The sequence below is a fragment of the Meles meles genome, chromosome 1 (assembly GCF_922984935.1).
Source record: "Meles meles chromosome 1, mMelMel3.1 paternal haplotype, whole genome shotgun sequence".
Taxonomy (NCBI): Eukaryota; Metazoa; Chordata; class Mammalia; order Carnivora; family Mustelidae; genus Meles; species Meles meles.
In genome coordinates this window covers 109606501-109627776 of record NC_060066.1, presented here as the reverse complement: position 1 = coordinate 109627776, position 21276 = coordinate 109606501, and the positions used below count along the sequence as shown (strand labels likewise).

General features: G+C 43.8%; 1 protein-coding gene across 1 annotated transcript; it reads right to left on the bottom strand.

Annotated features, from left to right (window-relative positions):
- Positions 1-8386: 8386 nt before the first annotated feature.
- MCL1 (MCL1 apoptosis regulator, BCL2 family member) lies at positions 8387-13223 on the bottom strand. The gene is made up of 3 exons (XM_046021355.1): positions 12430-13223; positions 11834-12081; positions 8387-11296 (listed from the first exon to the last, which is right to left on the bottom strand). Exons 1-3 carry the CDS (start codon positions 13115-13117, stop codon positions 11180-11182), a joined length of 1053 nt encoding a protein of 350 aa, XP_045877311.1. The 5' UTR covers positions 13118-13223; the 3' UTR covers positions 8387-11179.
- Positions 13224-21276: the final 8053 nt, after the last annotated feature.

Here is a 21276-nt window from a genome sequence, read left to right as displayed (position 1 = left end):
CGGAGCAACCCCTTTTCCTAGTCCCTTCAAGGGGAGTAGTGTGGCAAGACACCTCTCCTTTGACCTCTGAAACCCTTTGGAGGGACTTGGGAGAGAGGAAGCTGTGAACCAGGGCCAGAGAGATGTGGTAGAGTGGCCCCGAGGTCTGGCATACTGGGGGGAATTTAGGGAAGGACTCAGAGGAAGTGGACCCCTGAGAATTGAGGTGGGGGTGGGGAGGTTATAGGAACAATCTTCGTATGCACAAGAGAGATCAAGCGTGCAGAAACTGGCCAGCGTCATTTCTGAGTGCTTGCTGGGGGAAGGGGATTGTGGTTCTGTATCAGTGTACTTGGGGGTGAACTTGTGAGGTCTCAGTTCAGCTGGGTCAGAATTCCTCTCCCCTCCCCCCTCCCAGCTTCCCCAGGGTAACTACCCACCCGATAAGCAGCAGACTTCAGACTAAATTTATCTCCTAGACTTCCCCACCCGACTGGGCCTCCCTGCAAGCAGGTGCTCACAGCTGGGTCTGCGGAGACCCACACTCTTCACTGAACCAGCTTCAACCTTTCTGCTAACTAGGGGTGCGGCAGAGCGCAGGGCCCACTGGCTGGCGCAGGGCCCACTGGCTGGCGCAGGGCCCACTGGCTGGCCCAGGGCGTGAGTGGCCCAGCCTTGAGGCTCCCTCTGTCAGGAGCCCCGTAGAGCAGAAATATGGAGGGTCTAGACAGTGGGACAGAGAGGGAGGGATAAGAGTGAGAACAACATGCAAGGGAGAAGCTCCCCTCCAGATTCTCTCTGACCAGATCCTCTTTCATTTCTCACTCTCCCCTTTCTGCCTGGTTTTGCAGATAGAGACTTCATTTTATTTTTACTTATTTTTTTTTTTTTTTTTTACAGATTTTATTTATTTATTTGACAGACAGAGATCACAAGCAGGCAGAGAGGCAGGCAGAGAGACAGGAGGAAGCAGGCTTCCCGCAGAGCAGAGATCCCGATGCGGGGCCTGATCCCAGGACCCTGGCATCATGACCTGAGCCGAAGGCAGAGGCTTTAACACACTGAGCCACCCAGGCGCCCTATTTTTACTTATTTTTTAGACACTTTAACTTAACATGCTCCTGCACTAGAGTGAACTGAGTCAGGGAGCCGCCCCCTCTCCGTGAACCACGGAGGTTCAGGGAGGATCAGCCTAGACTAGAGATTGTGGTTTGGGTGTATGTGGTAGGGATTCCCAGGTTCCCATGCTTTCCTACCAACACCCCTCAAATCCACCATCTCTGGAGCTGGGAGGCAGCTGGGTGGGTGAGTTAGAGTAGAGGAGGCTTATTTATCACAGGCAGGTGAGGAAGAGGGCAGGGGAGGGGCGTCTTCCACAGGAAGTGGAAAGCCTCAGGAAAGTACCTAAGTTGGAGTCTATCAAAAGCAATAAACAGTTTGGGTTAACCTCAAATTAGACAGCACAAGTTCTGAATCTGACTTTGGGCCCTTGACCCGGGAGACTGGGGAAAATCTAGAGGGTGTTCTGGGGCTGAGGTCTGAAGGTAAAGATAATTTGAGGGATGAATATGTAACACTAGTCCAGAACAAGGTGCGCATGAGGCATGGCAGTCAGATCCCAGCGAAGCAAGCAGGCCTCAGCTGAAGGGGAGGTGAAGTAAGATGCTGACAAACCAGGGGATTTTCTCAGGCAGCACCAGAGAACTGTTGGAGTGGCCTGGGGAAGAACCTCAGTAGTTAGAGGCGGGATGGGCACAACTTAGGAAGATCCCTGGCTGGGGTTAGATGTGCAGTGCTGTACTCTTCTGTGCCTTGCCTGAATCTTTGAGACACAGCTCCACAGGGACACCTGGCTGGCTCAGTCAGTCCATGTTTTTGTGGGTTGGAGCCCCATACTGGGCATAGAGCTTACTTTAAAGAGAGAGAGAAAAAAAAAAAAAAAAAGACACAACGTTATAGAACTTTGAGGAGGAAACGAAAACCAGGAAAGATGGTAGGATTACTCCTAAAATGGAGCAGACTGTGTCCCTGGGATCTGTGGGCTAAAAGGTATGGTGGCGAATGCCCTGCCTCTGACCAGAGGGACAGAACTGATCTGCCCTTGGAACCAGAGTACCCCTTCTTTTTTTCATCTCTCCCTCCCCATCCTGCTACTGACTCCTGGTTGACCTTCTTTCCTCACATATGTAACTCCTTTTTGGCTCTGGTAGAGGAGTTAGCAAATTTTTTCTCTGAAGGACCACAGAATAGGCCATAGTATCTATCTGTTGTGACCAATCGACTCTGCTCTTGTAGCACAAAAGCAGTCAGAGACAACCTGTAAACAAATAGGGCATGGCTGTGTTCACATCAAATTTATGACACTGAAATTTTAATTTCATGTCATGTTAACATGTCACAAAGTTTTCCCAACCATTGAAACATACAAAAATCACACTTAGCTTGCTGGCCACATAGACACTAGGGCAGATTTGGCAGGCGGGTAGTTTACAGACCCCCTGGGACTTTTTCCATCTGGCTGAACTTCTGCTCTACCTGGCCATGGAGAATCCTGTTTCTGTCACCTCTGGCCTTCATAATATAGCTATAGAACCCTTTCAAGGTCCAGTCTACTGATGGCTGCTTCCTAGTGGCTTCTTCAGTAACTTGGAAATGGCCAATAGAATAAACCTTTAAGGGACATGACATTTTCTAAAATTCCTTATGTTTTGGATAAGTGCTTTAGGGTAAAGCAATTGTATATATTCTCTTTAAATCATCACAATAATAAAATAGGAAGGACAGTTAAATCCAGTTTATAGGGGAGAAAACAAATGCCTGAGACCTAAGGTAGTCTTTTCAGTCTTCAAATTCTACCTAATTCCTTTGTTCTGTTATTCAATTTCACTCCCATAAGGCACCCTTTATCAAAATATTCAGTAATTGGGCCACAGTGATCCAGAACTTGTTTTTATTGTTTTCAAATGCCTTTCATGACTTGCCAGCATTTTAGGAAAATCCTAAATTTTCTTTTTCAACCCAAAGTTTCAGGGAATTAAAAATACTTTCAAATGTATTCAGCATTTTAGCCCCAAGAAAATAATTACATATACATGGTCTTTAAGGTACACTGTCATGAAACCTACACTTGGGTGGGTATTACTAGAGTCACAGCTTTTTCCCTTAGACAAACTTTATCGCTCAAAGTTCTGTCCTTAAAAGGAATGCAGCTGCATTTCTTTTTAAAATAACCTATGTCTGAGGTGCTTGGCTGGCTCAGTCAGTAGAGCCTGTGACTCCTGATCTTGGGGTTATACGTTTGAGCCCTACATTGGGTACAGAGATTCCTTAAAAATAAAATCTTTAATAAAATCTTTAATAAAAAATAAAATCTTTAATAAAACAAAATAACCTATATCCGGGATTGCTTACCAAATCCTTATTCTGTATTTGGAGTTCTTCTTTCATTCAGCAGCACTGATACATCCTACATGGCTCATCATGGGGAAGATACAGAGACTTTTCTGTTTCAGACTTGACCCCAACTACCAAACTCTATAAAGAGAGGGAAGGGGCCAGGGAAGCCAGGGCAAGACATCTTTCTCCCCATTGTAACCAAGCTCCTCCAGAGCTGTTGTTCCTTAAAGCTGAAAATAAGCCACCTCATTTCTAAACACACACACACGCACACACACAAAACATTTCATTTCAACATGAAAGTTATTTCCCTCTTTCTGTTTCTCTGCTTTGCCTGATGAGGGATTTCTGAGAAATGACATGTCACCTCCCACAACCTCAGTCTGCAGTTTTGTTTTTCGAAATGAAGAGAGGGTTAGAAGAAAGGAGTATTCTGCCATAAGCATACAGTATTAATTCAAAACTTGACCACAAGAGAGAATTGTCCTTCCCCAAACCCTTCAGCCTGGGTGTGCCCACCTTGCCTTAGATCTGGGCTTTTAGGGTCTAAGGAAATAAACAACCTATCCTCTCAGGAAATGTCAGTAACAAAGCAGTGAAACCTAACAGCTGCTCTTTACAGCACCCCAGCTGTCCTCCTCCCCACCGTTCCCACCAAGGGTAGGAGAGGGGTAGGAATTGCTCCAGGCAACCTCAGAAGTGGAGGTGGAAGCTGAGGATGGGGATGCAGAGATTCAGGAGTAAAATGCACACGAAGCTAAGGTTTCCCAGGTAAAACCCCTACCTCCTCATGAACTCTGAACACCAGAGTCAGATCAGCCAAGTAGGGGAGACTGAACTGGGTAGCAAAATTTTTGAAACCAGCTCCTCTTACTAGCAAAGAAACTAACTTTTTTTTTTTTAGGGGCACAGAACTGAGGCGTTTCTTAATCAAAATAAAGTGGAAAAGTCATCAAATCCAGGATGAAACACAACAGTTAAACATTCTTTTCCTTGTCTGCTTCCTTGGCTGGCTTTCCCAGCACACCTTGTCCCAGACTAACTTGAATAAACACACACATGTGACCACAGGAGGGCGGGAAGAAAACCAAGTGGGGGTGGCGAAATTCTGAATGGAATGCAGCAGCCCCAGCTAGTTAGGGGGCCCTGGCTGAGACCTCTGGCACTGGCAGTGGATTTATACAGACAGAGAAGCCAAAACAATGAGCTCATGGGCAAGAATGCAGCCCGTGGGGAAGTCTGGGCAGTCAGAGCAAACTGGTTTTTTAACCAGGATGGGAATAGCTGTAATAGAGTCTCCCACGGGAATAGGATTAGGGAGCGTGGAGCCACCATTCAGTATCTTGGGGTCCAGTTTAATAACTTTTGAGGGCTATCCTTTATTCTGAAAGTCTGTTCTGCAGAGAGCACAGCACTCTCAGGTCTGTATTCAAGTTTGTTCCTTTCCCCAGTGAGTGAACTACCTACTCTAGATGAGGCTCTTAAGACAACCTTATTCAAAGCAACTGGATCTAAAGCGGGTTTGCCAAAGCCAGCCCTTCAGCCAAGATCCAGCGATAGCTGTGAGCCCAGATACTGTGTGTACTCAGGACTGCCACTGAACATGACAGAGGAAATAATCAATGGCGTCTGTCTTCTTTACTTCCCAAATAAACACAATCCACCCAGCTGTGTCATTTACACCCAAGTCAGACTTCCAAGACCAAAGACACATTTTTTTTTTCCCTCCACCAGTGTTTTTCACTACTTTTATATAAGGCCCCAAAAGGAAGAAACTGAACAGATACTACATTCAGTGGCTATGTATGGTAAAGGGGAAGGAAGGCAGGGAGGGAAGAAATGAGAAGAAAAAAAATTATCTGCATCTCCCCACCCTCCCCCTTCGCTCCTGGAGGTTCTTTCCTAACACCATACTTTTGTGCATTTTGTTCCTACTCATTAAGGGTCAACCTAATTTTTTTTTTAAAGATTTATTTATTTTAGAGACAGAGAAAGGAAGCATGGGGGGAGGAGCAGAGGGAGGGGGAGAAATAACTCAAACCAACTCTGTCCTGAACAGAGCCCAGTGTAGGCCTTAAAAATGTTTCTTTTGAGGCCTTGACCATATCTGTTTCCGGAAGTGGTCACCCTTTGTCCTACTCCTTATCTTAGAATATCTTTATCATGGCACTTTATGCAATGTATTCTAACTATTTTTGTCCATGGTTGTCACTCCTACAAGACTGTAAGCCTTGACATCTTTTTTTTTTTAAAGATTTTATTTATTTATTTGAGAGAGAGAGAGAGATCACAAGTAGGCAGAGAGGGAGACGCAGACAGAAGAGGAAGCGGCACCCAGCCCAGCAGAGAGCCTGTTGCAGGTCTCATTCCCAAGACCTGGGATCATGAACCGAGCCCAAGGCAGAGGCTTAACCCACTGAGCCACCCAGGTGCCCCTAAACTTTGACTCTTGCCACAACTGGCTTTCTCATTCTATGGTTTTGTAATACATTCAACTCTTCACGTATCCCAAGAACAAGGACATTCTTATATAATCAATCACACTATAATTAAAACTCAATTTAACACTAATGCAGTACCATTTAACATATTGTCCATATTAAAATTCCCTTAACTGTACACATGTCCCTTATAGTTTTTATCTAGGATCCAATCAAAGATCATTCTACCATTAGATGTCATGTTTCTTTCCACTGTTCCCTATTGTTTTTTTAAAGTAGTCTCCAGGCCCAATGTGGGGCTTTAACTCACAACCCTGAGATTGAGTTGCATGCTCCACTGATGAGCCAGCCAGGCACCCCAGTTCCCTAGTCTTTTCTTTCTGGAGGAAGAATTATTCTCTTTAAAATTTCAGTGTCCAGCAGTGCTTGGTAAACAGCAAGCAGTCCACTGCCATGTAATGAATAAATGAAGAGACTCCAAGGAACATCTGGCTGCCTAGAGCTCATTAAATGTCCCAGCTCATTGCAGTGTTGAAACATTCTTAATAAACTACACTAATCCTTGAACAGGAAATGAGAGAAGGCAAAGTGAGTAATATAGAAACAGCAGAAATACGCCATGAAAATGGATACTTGGAAGGGGTAAAATCCTTAGTCCTAACAGGTTTCCCACCAGTCAGGAACGATTATTCCACGCAGGTAAAGAAAGGAACTGCAAAGGGAAACCAAGTATAGTGTGGAACAAAAGCCTGCCACATGTTTTTTTTTTTTTTTTTTAACCTCCCAAGAATCATGAGGAACACTGAATTCTCAGGGCAATTGTCTAAGTTGGTAAAGCACGTGACTCTTGATCTCAGGGTTTAAGATTTGAGCCTCATATGGAGTACTGAGCTTACTTAAAAATAAAATCTTTTAAAAACAATGTATTTAATCTCTACAGCCAACATAGGGCTCAAACTCATGACCTGGAGATCAAGAATCACACACTCCTCTGACTGAACCAGTCAGGTATCTCAGTTTTTTTTTTTTCTTTTTTTTGTTAAACTAGGCTCCATGCTCAGCCTGGGACCTGAACCCACAACCCTGAGATCGAGTTGCATGCTCTAACAACTGAACCAGGTAGATGCCCCCCAAATTCCAAAGTCTAAAAAAAAAGAACAAAAAAAACCCCCCCAAACCCCCACTGAGTCCTCAAATGCCTGTTCCATCTGCATTTCCCAACCCCCATCTTCCCACATGCTTCAAATTTAACTAAGATAACACTGTAACAACTCTGCAACTACAAAGCTGGTCCAGTTAAATTTTCAAATCTTGAAAATGAGAAGCCTTTGAAGTATGGGAGGATTCAAGAAGACAAAGTTCTGTAATCATTGAACAAGTGGGGCCCAAAAGAACTAGGGATAAATTAAGACAGCAGATCATTTTGAACTCCAGGAATTAACAGCCTATGCTCTGAGCATCTGGCTGGAGCCATGCGACACACCAGTTGTGCAAGTTATTTCACTTTAATTTTTGTAAAATATACCAGCTGTCACAACTGCTTTAACATTTTCTGAAAGGAAACAGTATGAAGCAAGAGCTCTAAAGTCACAAAACAGGAACTGAAAGACAGAGTCCGGTTGTGTCAAACGAAGGGAAGTGTTGATTACTTTGACTCCCTCAGTGACTCATGTTACCTAGTTACCATTTGAGCCAATGTTCAACTAAGGAACATGACCACAGAACTGGCTTCACAGTACAACCTACCAATGGAGTGACTGTGCTGCAGAGAACTCAACAAGGGCCCAGATTTAGACCCCCTTGGGTCCAATGTTACCCTCCCTCCAACCCTCTGCTTAGGACTGCACTAGTGTGTAACAACTCTGTAATGATAAAAAGTTGCCATCTCCTAATAGTTAGGCTCCAGAAAAAGAGGGGCTTCTAAGCAGAAATGAACTTCTAAATGCACAAAAGCACAGAATCCTGTTTGTACTATTAGTACAACTAATGGTGCTCAGGGCTTGAAACCAATATGCAAACTTTGCATTTGCACATTTCCATGGCGATTCAGCTCCCTTTCGTGGTAGCTGAAAATAAAAAAGACAGGATAAAAAAAAAAAAGATAAAAAAAAAAAAAAGACAGGATAGTGTTTCTGAAATTAATGTACTTATTCTCACCTTTGTTTTTGGGAGACGAGGGGGGAAAAGTACCAAGAACCTTATCAAAACTCTTAACTGTGGGTACTAATTCTTCTAGCTCCTTCATCTAAGAAGGCAGATATGGCCAAACAGAGGAACCACAGTAATGAACCAGCTCACAGTGACTAAAAGAAAAATCAGGACAGGGATTTTGATTGTTAAAATGTACAAAGTATAGCAGTTAATACATTTCAAAACCCAATACCTCTAATTTGAATGAAGGAAGGGGTTATTTGGAAGGGAACCATCCTTTGCTCTAAAGCAAATCAGCTTTAGGAGGCTTTTACTTGTTAATTCACCTGTATTTAATTGCTCAGTCGGACTTCCTTAAAAGGCTTGACTAAGTGGGGGAAGGAAGACAGTCATGGATTAGAAAACACCCGTACCACACCTTGCATTTGAATAAAAGATTTATTATTTTCTTCTCAGGAAAAACAGGAAGTTAGGGAAACACACTACATTTTACAGCCCACATTAATTTGTAGTTGGTCCTAACCCTTCCTGGCACAGCTGTCAACAGCATTAGCTGTTTAACCAGAACCAAGGTGTTCACCCCCAACAGAATGTACATGGACACTAGAGGATTGCATGTTTTTCCCTGAGAGAAGCATAAGACAAGTTGCTGAGAGCCAGCTTTCCAAGCAGCCCCTCCCTTTCCATTCTGGAGGATTTGCTTGAACTATGCAGCTAGTCAGCACTTAGAACACGTGCCTCCTCCTCTCCCTAGAAAACCACCCACCCTTCCCTAAAGCACTTGGGCTCCCTAAGCCCCGAGAGCCCGACCCAAAGTTTCAACTAACATCCTCCTCTACATTTCAGCAGTTAACACCTAGTAAATAGGGAGGTGGGTTCCCTAGACTCCTCCAATTTACATCTATGTGCTTATTTCCACAACTGCATATGGGGAGACAGGCCTTTTAGTCACCTTTACCAGATCTTAGGATTAATTAGAAACTACATAAAGTGCTTTTAGGTCGAGATAAACCTGACATAAATAAATGGTTCATGATCAAGAACGATAAATACATAGGTAAAAATAGCTCTAGCTAGATGACCTTATGGCTCGATGATGGGCAGGCAGGGCAGTCCTTCCCTATTACATTCTTAGTCATTTTATTCATGCCTATTTTCATCTGGAGTCCATAGACTAAAGGTCATGTTCTATGGATGAAGCTTTCAAATGACCCTAGGTCTACTATAGAAGCTTTCTTCAGTTTACCAGTAGCTTTTACATAACTCTTTGAGGTTTAACAGAGCCTGTCTCTATAATTTTAAATGAGCATTTTTGAACGCAAAGGAACCTACGAAAGTCACATAATTTGCTGTCCCCTCCTCTGAAAATTCTTAAGGGACTCCTCCTACCACATGACTGTTATGGTCATGGCACCCACTGTACTACCACATCCCAAGAATAAAATTCATTAAGGATGAGGGTCTCTGGTCTCCTGGGGTGGGGGTTGAGGGGCTTACGCAGGGTTCATAGTGCCAAAAATTAAAAGGGCTAGTAAGAGTTCAGGGATGGCAGGGTAAGGATATTAAGAACTGAAATAACTATCTATAGAGGGAGAATTAAGCAGCAAAGACAGAAAATAAACAGTCAGGTTCAATAACATGTCAAGTCTGAAATCCAAAGAGATGCCAATACAAAAATCTGAAACAAAGTTTGGGAATCATTAATAGAAATGAAACAAGTATTTGTTTTATTCATATACTAGGCTTAGACCTGTATTTAAACAAGCAAGCCTAATAATAGCACCATGGTTAGAGTGTAAGCCTGCTTTTCCAAGCCATCATTTTACAATTTATTAAGCAAACAAGGCATCAAATATCTCTCATCCACTGATGTGATCTTTTTATATACATACTGTTATTAAGTCCCACTTGGAACAGCTGAAAATCTTTTAGCAAAAGTTTTGAAGATGAGCTCATAAACTCAATTTAAATTTCACCAGTTAAATTAGGTCAAATAAAAGGAACTCAAGTGAGTAGCTACTCAACAACCAGAGCCCATTATTTTGTAAGTTATCAGCCCACATGTGTCCCCTGCCCCAAACTTAACTCCACTCTTGACTCAATTATTGAAAACCCGCATGTAAGGAGGTGAAAGGATGAATTTCTACTCAATTTCTCATTCCCAAGTTAAAAAAATAAAATAAAATAAAAACTGAGGAATACTTACCAGATAGGAAAATTAAAGTCTGCATAGTTATGAATCAGTATTGTTCCATTACAACCAAGTTGTGTACAATTACACCAATTGGTTCTGTATACAATCTAGAACTGACCCAGACAAAATTTAGAATAGAAAAGCTGTAAGAAATAGATTCCTAACTACACAAGTTGTAAATTTCAAGCGAGTATGAAAAAACTTATGTATTTCGAGACTTTTCATCCCTTTACATTTCAAAGAAATAGACTTTCTGTAAAAATATATACAATTTTTACAGACAAAACATTTACAAGTTGTTTTTGCCTTAAAAATTGAGGATATTCTCATATTTGCAACTGTAATTATTGAGCCTTAAGTCAAGTATTCTTGGCCATTACTAGGCTAATAAACTAAACCACTCAACCAAGCCAAAGTAGAACAGGTATAAAAGTCCTGAACACTTGGGACTTTCCATTCAAGAAGTATACCTGGGAAAGCTGATTGCAGAAAAAAAGCTTCCCCTCACACTCTGTTGTACAGTACTGAGGCTTCTAGTCATAGTTCTATTACCTGTAGCTTAAATCCATTTTATACAGATCAATGCTATTGTTAGTGCTTCTCTTTTAATACTTTATGAAGTTAATGAATTCAGTGGACATATTTAATGGACTCTATGACTAGCCTGGCTACTGGCCACTCTCCTGTTCTAGACAAGGAAATTAAGTCTCTTCAACCCTACCATCTTCACTAAATCTAAAAGTTCTCCTCCATGGCTTCCCAAAGTTTGCCTGTTGCTGAATCTGAACTTTGCTTCTTTTAGACAGTGACTCTTCAAGGGGGACTACTTTTCCCATGTATTTATTCCCGTTAGCCATAATCCTCTTGCCACTTGCTGTTCTACGTTGCTGGGGAACTCTCGGAGGTTACAGCCTGGACAGCTCAAAGTCCAACTTCATAAATACATTTGATTTCACAGCAGTCATACATGGTTTTGTTGCCTGGAGTTGGTTAAAAGTCAGTTATTGCACTTAAAAGGCTATCTTATTAGATATGCCAAACCAGCTCCTACTCCAGCAACACCTGCAAAAGCCAGCAGCACATTTCTGATGCCACCTTCTAGGTCCTCTACATGGAAGAACTCCACAAACCCATCCTAGGAAACAAAAAAGAAAAGCACATTTTCAAGTATGGGTTTCCGTTGGCTTAAAAACACTATTCATAAAGAAAAGAATTTTAAAAATCTAAAGTTCTGTCCCCCCCCCAAAACATAATGAACCAATTATTATTCACCCAGCCTACAAAAGACACATTCATTTTGGGGGGAGAGGGATTGCAGCGCAGCTCTCAGAAATTTAGTTTACTATTATCCTCAAGTGATTAGTTTTTTCATAATTTGAATCCACTGAAAAGTATCCAGTCGAATTACAATACCAAAAGCAAAAGACTCAACAACCAGTAAAATAGCCTACAGAAAACCGGATTTTTGATGAAACAATTCAAGTCGGTCATACCACACTATCTCTGTGAACTCACTACTTAATTCAACGTTAGGCAAACTGAGATCCCAAGTTGGAGGCTGAAACCTGAGTTGTGCATCCTAAAAAGCTTTAGAGAGCCCCAGACTTTCTCTATAAAATCCTTCATTCCATTTCCATTCGAAGACCGCTGTTCAACCTTAAAACAAACTTACCCAGCCTCTTTGTTTGACTAGCCAGTCTCGTTTTGTCCTTACGAGAACATCTGTGATGCTTTCTGCTAATGGTTCGATGCAGCTTTCTTGGTTTATACTCTTCAAGTGTTTGGCCACAAAGGCACCAAAAGAAATGAGAGTCACAATCCTGCCCCAGTTTGTTACTCCGTCACTGAAAACATGGACCATCACTCGAGACAAAGATTTGACATCGTCTTCGTTTTTGATGTCCAGTTTCCGAAGCATGCCTGAGAGGAAGAAAAGCATGCAGGTTCTCAAGGCCTCCTTTGTCTAAACCAGGGCATGATTTGTCCGCCCACCCACGGCGGGGGAAATCGCTATTTGGGGTCTATAGAACTTAGGCCGACCCCAGTTGAAAACTGACATCCCACCCTTTCCGGGCTTTGAACAGAGCTGCCATTTCCAAAAGAATTAAGATGGGCGGAAACAATGACTCACGGCCAGAAAATTCTGGGTTCAGAAATAGATTACGAGTCGTTTCAACACTGACTTGTTTTCGGTTTCCACCCACCTTTGGTGGTGGGACAGGGACAGGTTAAACAAGGCAGTGCAGCCTCGGCGACTAACCCCCTTACCTTGGAAGGCCGTCTCGTGGTTGCGCTGTACCCCGTCCCCGACCCGTCGGAGGGTCTCTAACGCCTTCCGGCTGGCAGCCCCAGGCCCGCCCAGTGGTTTCGCGTCCTTGGCGCCCGTTGCCTGCTCCCTCAGGTACCGAGAGATAATCTCCAGGGACTGCCGGTACAACTCGTCTTCCTCCTCCTCTGCTGGGGGTGGCGTCGAGGGCAGTGAGCCGTCCGTGCAGGGGCCACTGCTGGCCTCCCCCACCAACTCCAGCAAAGGCAGGACAGCAGGCCTCTTCCCCAAAGGTTCCGGCTCGTACCCATCCAGCTCCTCTTCGGGCGACATGATGGCGTCTGCGGCTGGGCCTTCCATCTCTTCAGGCGGCGACGCGCGGCGGGTGGGCTCGAAGAACAGCAGCCTCGGGGGGGTCGCGGTGACGTTGCGGCCCTCGGCGCCAATGGGCGAGGGCCGCGCGACCCTCCGGGCGTCCGGCGCGAGAATGGCCGGGGGACTCGCGCCGGCGCTTCCGCCAATCACCGCACCGGCTTCCCCTCCCCCTACGTCTCGCCGGGCCGTGGCCTCCTTCCCCGAAGCCAAAAGCCGCCCTCCCGAAGAGGAGGCGCCGCCGCTGCCGGCCCCCAACCCGGCCCCCCCACAGTAGAGGTTGAGTCCGATTACTGCGTTTCTTTTGAGGCCAAACATCGCAAGCTGCCGACGCCGCCGCCGCCGCCACCGCCACCGCCTCCTGGGTGAGAAAAATGGGGGATGACCCTAGCTCCTCGGGGGAAGGAAGCGGAAGTAGGACTGTGAGAGGAGCTTCTGTATCTTGGTTTTAGGGCCAGTCCTATGGTGGCGTCAGCAAGTTTAAAAAAAAAAGTGTCGTCCCATAAAAGGGGAAAGGGGCGGCAGCTTCCGGAGGTTGCGCACGGCACCTCACCGGCCCGTAGAGGTAGGGGCGGGGCTTAAGGGCTGGGCGAGGTCTTCCCGCGCCCGAGGGGAGCGCGGCCGGTTACGTAAGGGCGGCGCGGACGCTTGGGGTCTTGGGTTCCAGTTTTTCGCAGGTGCGGGTCTGGGCCTGCTAATGGTTTCCTTGCTTTCCCAAACACCTGGTTTCGAGCCCCTGCTGTTGCTTCTGTGGCAGAGGCTTTTTTTTTTTTTTTGTCCCGTTACCAAAGTCTTAACCCATTGAATCAGTCGGAGATTGAGGAAAGGGGATGGGGCAGTTCTGGCACGGCTGGGGAGCAACAGTCTGGCTCTACGGGTCCTTAGGGGCACTGCTGGGGACCTGAAGTTATTTTGCACAACCTTTGTTCTCAGTGCAACATTGTTTGGAGATGGGGACGCTCCAAGAACTGCCCTATGGATCATTTATATGTAAGTTGACTAAATGAAATAGTTCTGCCCCTGGTACATTTTATTCTTGCCTCCCTACTTGCTTCCTCTCATCCCCCATCTATGCTCCACGGTCTCTGGTTATTTATGTGTAAACCTTACCCTCTTGGCACCTATTCCGAGACTCCGGACACCTTTTATTTTTTTTACTGAGTATGAGGCATTTTTGATTCTACGGGTAAAAATCTCTTGAGGATAGGGATCTTGCTCTATGCCATATGTGTGAGTTGACATTAAAGGAAGCAACCCCCTTTTTTTGTTAAAAACATCTGTAGAAATAATAGCAAAATTTCAAGCGCCAGGTGATTGAGGGACATAAGCTGGAAAGGTGAGCCGGGTTCTTTTTCCCCAAAATATCACAGTTTAATAAGGAGATAGGGCACCCATATCCCATAATTATGTATTTGGGCAAGAACTAGAACCATGGGGATTTATAATATGTGGCAGAGAGGATGGAGAGAAATATCCTGTGGTTGTAATGAATAAGAAATGGTTTCTCTAAACTGGTGCAGCCACTCTGGAGAACAGTATGAAGGTTCCTTAAAAAACTAAGAATAGAGGGGCACCTGGGTGGCTCATGGGGTAAGCCTCTGCCTTCGGCTCAGGTCATGATCCCAGGGGATCGAGCCCGGCATCGGGCTTTCTGCTCTGCGGGAAGCCTGCTTTCTCCTCTTTCTCTGCCTGCTTGTGATTTCTGTCTGTCAAATAAATAAATAAAATCTTTAAAAAAAAAAAACCTAAAAATATAACTACTCTGTGATCCAGCAATTGCAATATTAGGCATTTACCCAAAGGATATAAAAATACAGATTCAAAGGGGTGTATGCACCCTGATGTTTATAGCAGCATTATCAACAACAGCCAAACTATGGAAAGAGCCCAAATGTCCATCGACTGATGAATGGATAAAGATGTGGTAAATTCCGGCACGCAGGAATATTACTCAGCCATCAAAAAATAAAACCTTGCCATTTGCAACAATGTGGATGGAGCTAGAGTGTATTATGCTAAGTGAAATAAGTCCATCAGAGAAAGACAAATACCATATGATTTTACTTACATATGGAATTTAAGAAACAAAACAGATGGAAGTATAGGAAGAGGGGGAAAAAGGAGACAGGAAAACAAATCGTAAGAGACTTAATGACAGAGAACAAACTGAGGGTTGATGGAGGGAGGTGGGTGGGGGATGGGCTAGGTGGGTAATGGGCATTACAGAGGGCACTTGTGACAAGCACTGGGTGTTGTGTGTAAGTGATGAATCACTGAATTCTCCTGAAACCAATATTGCACTGTATGGTAACTAAAATTTAAATAAAAATTTAAAAAGAATCATTTCTCTAGTTTAAGAAACTTTTTTTTTTTTAAAGATTTTTATTTATTTATTCGACAGACAAAGATCACAAGTAGGCAGAGAGGCAGGCAGAGAGAGAGAGAGGAAGGGAAGCAGGCTCCCCTTTGAGCAGAGAGCCCGACGTGGGGCTCGATCCCAGGATTCTGGGATCATGACCTGAGCCGAAGGCAGAGGCCTTAACCCACTGAACCACCCAGGCGCCCCAAGAAACTTTTTTTTAAAGATTTTATTTATTTATTTCACAGACAAGTAGGCAGAGAGGCAGGCAGAGACAGAGAGAGGATGAAGCAGGCTCCCCGCCGAGCAGAGAGAGCCACATGCGGGGCTCGATCCCAGGACCCTGGGATCATGACCCGAGCAGAAGGCAGAGGCTTTAACCCCCTGGGCCACCCAGGCACCCCTAGTTTAAGAAACTTTTAATCTTGCACAGTACTAACCATGTGAGATGAAATATATGCTCTCTAGGAGGCATCAACTATTTTTGGAGTTGAGAGGTTGGAAAAATCACTTTGGGCAAGGAGAGCCAGATGACCTTATGGAAGATAGCTTTTTTTAGTGGGCTTTCTAGAATGCAATTTTATCAGATAGACAAGGGGAGAGAGATTGAGGAAACAGCAAGTGCAAATGCTTTTTCTTTCTAAAGGCTGAAAAAGGAAATGCATTGCTGGTTTCATTTTAAGTTTACAGCCAGAAATCTCAAGTGCTCAGCATTCCTGTTGCATTTCTTCAGTTCACTCCCTTATGGTCCAAGATGACTATGGCACACCTTCTCTTCTGTCCCCAAACCTCCAATGTTCCTTCCTGCCCTCCTCATTCTCAGCTCTTTAACTTACTTCACTGAGAAAATGGAAGCGAAAAAAAAGAAAAACTTCATTTCTTACCACCAAATCTACTAATTTATTCCTGCCACCATTCTGCCTGGTTTTTTGTATGGGTAAAATAAACGAACCCTTCCTGCCATCTCAGCTCAGCCTCTTCACTTGTGCATTGGATCCCACTTCCTTGCCTCAAGTACTTGCAGTTTTCCCTTTATGTTTTGTTTTTTTTTTTAAGATTTTATTTATAGAGAGAAAGGAGTATGCACATGTGTGAGTGGGGCAGAGGAGGAGGGGGAGGGAGAGAGAATCTGAAGCAGAGTCCACCCTGAGCTGGTGCTCAGTGCAGGGCTTGATCTCACCATCTTGAGATCATGACCTAGCCAAAACCAAGAGCCAGACGCCTGATCGACTGAGCCACCCAGGCGTCCCTATCCGTTTACATTCTTGTGTCAGTTTCTCTCTGTTGAATCATTGCTGCCAAAATACAAACCTGATGTCCACTCTTACATCCTCAAAAAGCCTTTCCTAGAACCCGCATTCTTTGATTCTCTCCTTTATGCCAGTCATCTTCAACCTTCTTACCAGCTTTGTCTCTTGAACCCACCCCATTCAAGCCAACATTGTCACCATTCCACTGAAACCATCCTTGTCCTGTCATCAGTGACTTCCACACTGGCAAATTCCAGGGGTCAATTTACAGTTCTCATTTTACTTGACCTGTCACAGTATTTGATGTGGTCGATCACTCCTTTTTTTTTTTTTTTTTTTTTAATGATCACCCCCCCTTTTTTTTTTAAAGATTTTATTTATTTATTTGACAGACAAAGATCACAGGTAGGCAGAGAGGCAGGCAGGGGTGGGGTGGGGGGAAGCAGGCTCCCCGCTGAGCAGAGAGCCCGATGTGGGGCTCCATCCCAGGACCCTGAGATCATGACCTGAGCCGAAGGCAGAGGCTTAACCCACTGAGCCACCCAGGCACCCCAATGAACACTCCCTTCTTGAAACACTTTCTTTATGTGCTTTTAGGGCACCTCACTGTTCTGGTTTTCTTTTTCCCACCCTGGCTACTCTTCAGTTTTATTAGTCTCTTCCACTGGCTGTCCACTTAATGGGGACATTTACTGTGTTTCCCTCTGTAACCCTAACCATGCCTAGACACTCTGTTGTTGAATGGATGAATCTGAGTGTTTACTAATACAGGCTATGTAAAGGCTAGAAAAGTTGGATGGATGATACCACCGAGGGCTTTGAGAGCAGGTCAAAGAGCTTTGAACTTTTTCAGGCAGTTGGGATCCACAGAGCATTAGAGTACTGGGATGTATGCTCTAATTTAGGTTCAGTATTCTAATTGTGGGTTTTAGAATGGATTGAGGGAAAAAGGATTGGAAGCAAATAAATTAGGAGGTACTACAATGTGATAGGCAAGAATTATAGGTGAACTGTGCTTAGGTGATGGCAGTAGAAATGAAAAGAATGACATGGAGAGACTGTGGAGGTAGTCTATAGTGGTTGATGTCTAAGAGGATGACAGAACAGTGTGCGACATTATCATAATGTAGGCATCCATATTACATAAGATTAACAGGTAGACCCCCTTCCAGACTCCTGTGGACTGTGTTAGAGAACCACTAATCTCACCAGTCTGTATGGCTTAGAGGCAAGGAGTTAGCCTATCTCCAGGATATCTGGAAGGTCCTGTCCTCAGGGAATTTGAGTTCTCTTAGGACTTCTGATCCCTAGTATTGTTCAGAGTCAGAGTAACCTCCCGATTTGTATACACACCTATCAAGAATGGTTCTTGTTCTTAGGATAACTATTTTGGCCACAGTCCTGATCCTCAGTAGAAAAGCATTGTTGACATCCTGACTGTGCCAATCTTTCTGTAGGCATATATTAAATCCTTTGAGACTCCCCAAACTGTGAGCACATTTCCTCTTCAAAATGTGCCTTTGTTTCAGAGAATCCATTTACATCATTTCTTTTAAAATAGAAAAAAAAAGTAGGTCCCAGTTTAGGAACTACGATGTATTCTTTCTTTGTTGTTTTTTTGAGAGAGTGCAGGTTGGGGGCGGGTGGCAGAGGGAGAGAGAATCTTAATAAATAAAATCTTTCGGGCGCCTGGGTGGCTCAGTGGTTTAAGCCTCTGCCTTTGACTCAGGTCATGATCTCAGAGTCCTGGGATCGAGTCCCACATCAGGCTCTCTGCTCCGTGGAGAGCCTGCTTCCTCCTCTCTCTCTCTGCCTGCCTCTCTGACTACTTGTGATCTCTCTGTCAAATAAATAAATAAAATCTTTAAAAAAAAAAAAAAATAAATAAATAAAATCTTTCAAACAATCTTTCAAAAAATGGGGTGCCTGGGAGGCTCAGTCAGTTGAGCTTGGACTCTCCATTTCAGTTCTGTCATGATCTCACGGTTGTGGGGTCGAGCCCCACATTGGGCTCCATGCTCAGCACGGAGTCTACTTAGTACACTCTTTCCTCTCCCTCTGCCCCTCCCCTCCCCTAGCTCTCTAAATAAATAAAAACCTTTAAGGCTTTACTTATAAGAGAGGGGGAGGGGCAGCAGGAGAGAGAGAGCGATCTCCAGCTGACTCCCTGCCAAGCGCAGGGCTCGACTCCACAACCTTGAGATCGTGACGAATCAGGAATCAAGAGTCCCATGCTCAGCTGACTGAGCCACCCAGGTGCCTCAGAACTAAGATGTACTCTAATAGCATTGTTCTCCATCTTTGAGGCCTGAAATTGGGTATACTTAATATTTCATGTTGCCTTTCCCCTTCTGTAATGAAAAAACTCTTGCTATTTATATATATATTTTTAAAGATTTTATTGATTTATTTGACAGAGAGAGAGAGACAAGAGAGAGAAGTCAAGCAGGGGGAGAGGAAGAAGCAGGCTTCCTGCTGATCAAGGAGCCCCCGGGATCATGACCCGAGCTGAAGACAGACGCTTAACTGACTGAGCCACCCAGGTGCCCCTGCTTTCATCCTTATTGCCTCTCTTAATTATTCATCCCTCTTAGTCCTCAGCCTGGGAAAGCAATATTTTTGTTTTTGCTTTTAAAGATTTTATTTCTTTATCTGAGAAAGTGAGAGAGAGAGCCGGAGCGGGGAGAGGGGGGCAGTGGTGGAGGGGCAGACAGAGAGGCAGAAGCAGGCTTCCTGCTGAACAGGGAGCCCAACGTGGGGCCTGATCCCAGCACCCTGGGATCATGACCTGAGCTCCCCAGGCTCCCCCCTTTTTTTAGCCCTATATATAACTTTAATTTTGGGAGGATCTCAACTCTGCTGATAGAAATTTCCAGAATTACTGGAGCATCTGTTCTCTTCCACTAAGATGAGGCTAATCTTTTGCCTTTAAGCTCTAAGGCCTCTTTATGCCATACTATTTCTTTTTTAACACATTTCACATTTTTATTTACCTCAATAATGAAGAAATTAACACAATGGCAAAACTGATTCCATGAAGATACGAAAGTTGAGATTTGTATTATTAGAGAAAGAACTGTTGAAGAAGGATGCTAAATTAGGTACAAAAGTAGTTAATGTCCTATAGGGCAATAAACTAACTTTTGGGGTTATCTTTTTTTTTTTTTAAAGATTTATTTATTTATTTTTAGAGAGAGTGAGCACAAGTGGGAGGGGCAGAGGGAAAAAGAAAATCTCAAGCAGACTCCGAGGTGAGCATGAAGCCCGCTGCAGGGCTCAATCCTAGGACCCTGAGATCATGACCTGAGCTGAAACTGAGTCAGACACTCAACCAGCTGTGCCACCCAGACGCCCCTGGGGTTATCTTCTTTAGTAGATGAGAAAAACATCACTGCATATTACCCTCTAACTTTTGAAGGTTATAAAACTTTTGGGTACTAATCAAACAAAACTATATTCTCCAAGATAATTTGGTGACCCTCAGGCAGATTTACCTGGAAATGCTCTAGCACGATATTTATTAAAAGATCACATGGTCATTTTTTGGCCTTATTTCTAAGGTGTGCATAATTTTTCCTAAACACCCCCATGATTCTCTAATGGCTGTTCTTGCTTATACACCAAAATGGTTGATCTCCTGGTTTTTGTCAAAATCATTAATTGAACTTCTTGCTTAGTTGGCCATTTTCGACACTTCTACACTTCTTACTACATATCATACTCTTTCACACTGTGCCTTTAGCATCAGGATTTGCCTGCCCTCCCATCACAACACCATAATTGTCATCTTGGCCTAGAGGATTGTAATTTCAGACCCTAGTCCCCACAGGTTTAAACTAGCATATAACTAGGGTTCAGTAGCCTCTCAGAAGGTGTGACAAACATTGCTAGTTGCCCTCTCCAGTATTCATTCTTCTTCCTTTCTGACAGAACCCAAAGTTGGCATGGTGGATCTGTTATGATTAGAAACTCCTATTTCTTCATATGTTGTTCTGGTATCTCATACATGCTTTTTTACTTCCTGGCCCAAGATGGCAAGCTTCACCCATGTTATGTGCATTCCAACTAGCAAGAAGGAGAAAAGAGTATCTAGTTTCCTTGAATGATGTATTTAAAGGGTATCTAGTTTCCTTTAATGGCACTTCTCATACTATTCTGCATACTGTCTTTGTTATTATCATGTAAGTCAGAAATTAGTCACATGATCTTTTACCTACAAGGGATGCTATGACGTATAGTCGTTCTGAGTGTCTCTATGTCCAGCTAAAAATTGGGGATTCTGTTATTCTAGAAAAAAGGAAGCACAACCAGTAGATTCTACCACTATGTGCAAAACTATGTGGAGAAATTATAAAACTCTATGAAACACATTTTACAAACCCAAATGAGACATAAACCATGTTCATATGTAGATGGACTCATAATTGTAAAAATAAGATCTTCTTCAAACTGATACACATGTTGAATGCAGTTCTAAATAAGGAGCTGGGTAAGCTGATTCTGAAACTTACAGGGAAGTCCAAAGGGCCAAGATTAGCCAAGACACTCTTGAGAGAGAGATAAAAAAAGGACAATAGAACATGCTGGACATGACTTAGGAGTCTCTAGAGAAAAAAGACAGTGTGGTATCAGCAGGGAGAGACCAACAGATTAATAGAATAGAGAACCCATGAGTAGACTTACACATATATGGAAACTTGGTAAGAGAAGCAGCATTGGAGATCAGTAGGGGAAAGACAGATTGCTCACTGCATGGAGCTAGGACACTGGATATTTATATAGAACACAGTAAAACTGGATCTCTGCCTCATACCGTATATACAAAAATATTCTAGGGGCATTGAAATTGAAAACATTATATATAGGAG

What these genes read in the sequence shown, in the direction of transcription:
- MCL1 (XM_046021355.1), bottom strand. Translation starts at nt 13,117, where the DNA reads ATGTTTGGCCTCAAAAGAAACGCAGTAATCGGACTCAACCTCTACTGT. An exon ending in CCACGAGACGGCCTTCCAAG is followed by an intron (nt 12,082 to 12,429) that starts GTAAGGGGGTTA and finishes TCTTCCTCTCAG; the next exon opens with GCATGCTTCGGAAACTGGAC. An exon ending in TAGTCAAACAAAGAGGCTGG is followed by an intron (nt 11,297 to 11,833) that starts GTAAGTTTGTTT and finishes TTTGTTTCCTAG; the next exon opens with GATGGGTTTGTGGAGTTCTT.